This window comes from Uranotaenia lowii, chromosome 2 (genome assembly GCF_029784155.1).
Source record: "Uranotaenia lowii strain MFRU-FL chromosome 2, ASM2978415v1, whole genome shotgun sequence".
Taxonomy (NCBI): domain Eukaryota; kingdom Metazoa; phylum Arthropoda; class Insecta; order Diptera; family Culicidae; genus Uranotaenia; species Uranotaenia lowii.
Window position 1 is genome coordinate 250,517,836 of NC_073692.1, and position 5,978 is coordinate 250,523,813.

General features: G+C 35.9%; 1 protein-coding gene across 1 annotated transcript; it reads right to left on the minus strand.

Moving 5' to 3' along the window:
- Window positions 1–3,540: 3,540 nt before the first annotated feature.
- LOC129745214 (microtubule-associated protein 4-like) lies at window positions 3,541–5,972 on the minus strand. Its single transcript, XM_055738149.1, has 3 exons — window positions 4,399–5,972; window positions 4,117–4,303; window positions 3,541–4,039 (listed from the first exon to the last, which is right to left on the minus strand). Exons 1-3 carry the CDS (start codon window positions 5,850–5,852, stop codon window positions 3,731–3,733), a joined length of 1,950 nt encoding a protein of 649 aa, XP_055594124.1. The 5' UTR covers window positions 5,853–5,972; the 3' UTR covers window positions 3,541–3,730.
- Between the last annotated feature and the right edge of the window lie 6 nt (window positions 5,973–5,978).

Consider the following 5,978-nt stretch of genomic DNA (forward strand, 5'->3'; position numbering starts at 1 on the left):
TTTACAAATATTCATACAATGTGTGTGACAAAAGAAGCATTCATTTAAGTTACGAAAGTCAAAAATAACAATTTCCATCATTTTTACAAGCTAAGTTTAGCCTAATGGGTAAATTCCACCAAATTGTGTTTTTTTTTAAATTTCGCATGAATTTTTGTTGTAACACATGGAAAATAGTCAACTACAAAGCCATATTTTTTTAGGTTTTTGTCATGCTGTTACTTGCCAACTTGCTGCTTGGACTTTCATAAAATCTATGAACAGAAATACGCGTACCTAACAATAAAAAAAAAATGGTATGTGAAAAAAACCATCACGAACAGGAATCGAACTCGAGTCTTTTGATTACCACTCTGACACCTTACCAATAGGCCAGATCGTCAGATGAAACAAGTCAAGCTGTAGCTCTATTGCGCTGATTGATAGTGCGCTGTTCGCCCCGAGTCAACAAATTTAAGTAAAAAAAATATGATAGTGAAATTCAGAAACAAAGTGTAAATCATGTTGCAGTGCGTACATTTTAGATCAAGATGATTTAAAGTTCATAAAACCTTATTAAAAATTAATACTATAGGTACGAAACAAATCCTCATGAAAATTTGGTTTTTGTACTTTTGTAGAAAAGAGGACTGCTTATTATGCCTTGGGTGCTCGTTATGTCCTTATCTCCTCTACATTATACGGGTAGTAGCATCATCCGCCAAACAAAGCACCAGAAACATAATGTATAAGCTAGACCGCTGAAAAAAATTACTTTTTGCTCCCATGTGTTTTTTCGATGCCTCTTGGGTCACCAATCATCAGTGTAAAATTTGAAATGATTAGGTTGATTCTTGAGTTAGCGCAACGCGTTTCAATTTCGTATGGAAATTTGTTTGGAAGATGAAATTTTTGTACATTAAATCATCCAGAAAAATAAGGTTGAAATGAATTCGGTCTTTGATTTTTGGTTTTGACTATTCTTAATCTTCATTTTTTGCTGACATGACAAGCAGCTAAGAATTTCATGAAAAAAGTTATAACCATTTCGAAATAAAAAAAAAGCTGAATCCATTGAAAAGTATTGAAAAATTGCGGATTTTGCTTGCTAGAGCTGTTAATGATAGCATAAAATGTTTTTGCAAGGAATATATAAATGAATAAATTCTCTGGTAATGCAAAGCAGTTTTTTGAGATTTTTTATTTCCATCCTACCTACGGTTACGCAGCTTGCAAATAAGAAGAAAAAATCACAAAAATTAAAAAAAAATATTTTGAAAAATATTTTTTTTATAACTTTTCTGGGGTATAAGTTAGGTTTTTGCTTTGTTCACATGAATAGTACTGCTAGAATCAAGGATATTTTTCATCCAAAGTTTAATTTTTTGGAACTTTCAGTACATCTCTGGTGATTTTTGAATGAAAAATTTTGTTTTCCCATACAGATTTCCATACATAATTAAAACTCGTTGCGCTAATTCAGGGCTGAATGGATATAATAGCTTCCAAAATTTTTATTGCTATTTCTGGCAGCAAAAACAACCAAAAAAAGTTATGGGAGGTATAAAAATTTAAGAATTTGAAATTTCCATACAAAGCTTGCAGCGGTCTCATGAGCATGTGTTAATTATTTGAATTCTACAAACAGACCTAGATTGTTTTGTTATTGCTTTGTTTGATGGATCTACGCCTCACCGTTAAGTGCAAAATGCAACGATCATGAAAGGTAAATGAAAAAAAAAACACCTTGACCAGGAATCGAACTCGAGTCTACTGATTACCTCACCGACACCTTACCAAGAGGCCAAATCGTCAGATGTAGCTCTATTATTCAGTTGATTTCATCAAGTCGAATTCGCTGCTTGATTCCCCGGCAGAAAACGCTCATCGTGCCCCGATTAATGGTGCTTATACTGCCCTAGGGGAGGTTCTCATTATGTCCATACAGTGACTGGTTTTCAGCTTTCGGCAAAAAAAAAATTAAAATGAATTTTTAAACGTTTTATCTACTTTTTCAAGTTTTATCCAATTAAGCAATAGACTATTTGAGTGTCTGAACACGGAACAATGATGGGGAATAACATCATATTATAGCTGTTCTCTATGGTTAAATAAGCATTTTCCTTCGTCTTCAACGAGTTTTACTTTTTGGTTAGGAGAAATTCTCTTGTCAACTGGCAGCGCAAATGGGACGAGGATGAGTTGGGTCGGTGGCTCCACTCGATTATCCCAAAGGTAAGCTTAAACCCCTGGTTTAATAGATTGAACCTGAGTCGGTATTTTATTCGTATATTTTCTTGTCTTATGTCCAATCATTATTCCTTAGACGCGGTACTCTAACGTTTTGACATTGCTGGCAGAAATTTGTGTGGTTGCGGCCAAGGTTACCATGACATCGAGCATATTGTCTGGTCGTGTGAGGTCAATCTTGTCGCCAAAACGAATTTAATAGACTCCCTTCGGGCCCGAGGAAAACCACCTAACGCTGTGAGGGATGTACTAGCTGTGCTAGATTTGGACTACATGTTCGAAATATACTTCTACCGAAAAGCTATCGATCTGCGCCTTTAGTTCTATATTTCCCTTTCTATCATCTATTTCTTTAAACTGAAGTGTTAAGCTAAGCAAACAATTGTAAAATCAAAAACGAGTTTGGCTCCTTAAAACCTGAAGGTATAAGCCGTTTCAAATCAGGAATTATTAAAAAAAGAGCGTTTTCCTTAAGGTGGCGATTACGCCCTTATCTCCCCTAAGTTTTGTTGTTCTAGAGAATCCACATCACTTCATTGATTATCTTCAAACAGTGTCTCGCCGTGGAAATTTTCATCGAAGATGATTTTTGCTCGATTTTAAACTCATTTTGTCGAAATGAATTCGACTGTTGATGGCGGCTCTGTGTACAAACTTTTTTGCTAGCTTAAGATTCACTCGTGCCTTGAATTCTGCACACTTGGACTTGGTGCATGTTTTCTTTAAGACAATAAATAAACTGCAATTAAAACTTACCGTTTAGAAGATCAAAACCACATACATACATACATTGTTAAGAAAAAGTAGTAACTGTACAACTGGTGAGTGCTTTTGTTTGACAATGATGAAAAAGATGACTGACATGTGCTCATTATTTTTTCACAATGTCGTCTCTTTTATTTTTCATAAGGAATTCGTATGAAAAATGAAAGTATTTCACTAGACTCTTATGGAGAATATTTTTTCACTCTAAAAAGCGGTTCATAAGACGCATCTTACGAGTGAAGGAGTTTCACATCGTCAATGGTTACAACTGCGCTAGAGACCGATTTTGCTGGTGGGATTTTCAATTCCCAGTTTTTTCCCGTTTTTCCCTTTCTGTGGACACCCTGTCGAAATCAGTTTTTATGCACATAGCCCCCTTAGGCTCTAAGGGCCTCATATTATTTAAGGCAGACCTCTCAAATGCTTTGGATTTTTAGGCGAACAGTAAAAATGTAAATACCTACGATGATATTCTCAGAATAACAACAAACTATTTCTTTCAAATAGGAAAAAAGTAAGGGACCCAGAAATAACCAGCAGGCAATCTTATTATATGATTAATTTATTCGAGTAGTTTTATATTCCAAAAATGAATTGTTTTCCTGATGCAAGTATAATAATTATAAAAAATAATCATAATGATATAAATTATAATAATAATCAATTATAATAATTGCCTTCTACATGCGAGCATGCTGTCAAAACTTAAAAATGGGTTATATGATCTAAATGTAATTTAATCTGCTGCAGAATCAATTACTATGTTCTGATTGATAGCACCGTTGCTTGTAAGCAAATGATTTCCTTCGTTTTTCTTTTCTTTCTCAACTTGCAATGAACCGTTATCAACATTATTCAAGGATCCGTTGGTGTAGTCAGAAGAAATTGTTTTGTTCACTGGGGCTAACTTTGTTTCACTCTTGGGAGCTGTTTTGGTTTTATTGAGGCTGTTTCGGATTGCCGTGACCGAACCTGCATCTTTTTGAGTAGTGGTTAACCGCGAGCTAACTGGAGCTGCTTTTGTAGAAGTTGCGCCCACTGTTCTCTGGATATAGATAAAGGAAAACAAACAAAAAATATTATAATCTGTGTGAATTTGGTATTATATCTAAGGTATATTACCGGTACAGTTGTTTTTCGTTTCTCAGATGTTAATGCAACTTTTGATCTCTGTGTAACAGATGCTGCAGTGGTCGATGGTGGCGCAGATGTTCTGCCTGTAGACGCTGGTGTTAAACCTGGTTTCGAAGACGTTACAGTTGAAGTGGATGAAGTGCTACTTGGCCTTGCAGCAACCGATGATTGTTTACTGTAATGAAAAAAAAAAAAATCAATTTGAGACAAAGTTTATCGAATCATCGTTCTTTTAAAGACTTTTGATGACATATCAATCAATGTACATACCTGGGAATTGATGGTTTAAGGGTAGCTGAAGATGATTTTGTAGCCGTATTCGACATCGTTGTTGTTTTGTTTGTGCTTAAACTACTGGTCGAAGTCACCTTCGTCGTCGTCGGCTTGGTATTCGCTATAGGCCTTTTGATCGGCACTATGTCCCCGTTGGTGGGAGCAGATAGAGGTTTTTTCGTGATTGTCGACGGAACTTTCTTCTCAACTGGCGGTTTTGCTTTCACATTTGCAGTAAGACTGGGTTTAGTCGTTGTGGTCAATGGAGGTTTTGTTGCTGGTTTCGTGTTAGATGCCAACGGCCTACTCATAGTTGGTTTTTTCAAAGGATTTGATGCTACCGATTTTGTGGTTGCCTTGAGAAGAGGTTTTTCTATAGCAGTTGGTTTTTTGTCCATGGTTGAAGTTTCAGTAAGTTTGGTAGCGCCTGGGGTTTGTTTCGTTGTTGATTTTAAAGTTGATAACCTAGGTTTAACTTGTTGTTTGGCCGCAGTCGTTGTATTTTTTTGTTTAGTTTCGATATTTGGATGCGTAGGAGGAACAATGACTTCAGTAGGAATTGGATTAGGATATTCTAATTGTGCAATCTTGGGTTCTTGTTTTTCCAGTACCGGAACCACATCTTGCGAGTTAACTGAATCATTGTCGACGGAGGATTCAATAATATCTGATTTTTCAGTTTCAGTACTTTTCAGAAAAGAAACAGGTGATTGAACATTCAAAACACTTTCATCCGTAATAAATTCGTTTTCAGCGGTCACCTCTTGTTGCACAGTTTCTAATACCACCAAAGGTTTATCATCAAAATCCAGATTGTCAGCAATATTTTCACAGACATTTGGTATATTACTTGGCACTTCGGACAAAAGAGGTATTTCGTTTTCTATTAGTACTTTTTCCTCCGAAGTTGATTCGCTTGTAACATCAACTAATTCAACCTTTGACTCTGCTTCAATATCCATCGTTCCGTTTTCTAAATCCATTTTATTTACTAAATCAGTCACTTCATTAACAATATGACAAGCTGTCTTTGTTGCGGAATTCATTGTTTGATCATCATAAAGGATTGTGTTGGTTGTGTTTATCAATTGAGTTTCTGCAGGTAGAGGTGATGAATGTTCATCGATTAACGACTCTTGCGGTATGTCCACTAAAGTTTGAACATTCTCGACTGCTGTTACATTTTCAACTTCTATCTGACTTGTTTCTGCCTTATCTTCGTCTTCTGGTAACACTTGGACCTTGTTCAATTCATCGGAGTTACTAGAAGCAAATAATTCTCCCCGACCTTCATGAAAAGACATGCTCATAGGGTCATTGTTGTGTTCGAGATTGATCAATTTGGATTTGTGAATAGAAGGCAGTAAACCATCTTCTAATAGAAGCTGTTTATCGTCGTTGTAATCGCATTCAAGTTTTTCATCTGCTTGCATGGACTCTTTTAGATTCATTTCTTGATATGACAACTCACTGATGGGCGTATTTATAGCTGCAGTATTGTTTGAGGATCCATTCAAATATTCGTTTTCCTCCAAGTCTGATGGTCTCTCATGTATACCTCGTTTGAAGTCGTCTTC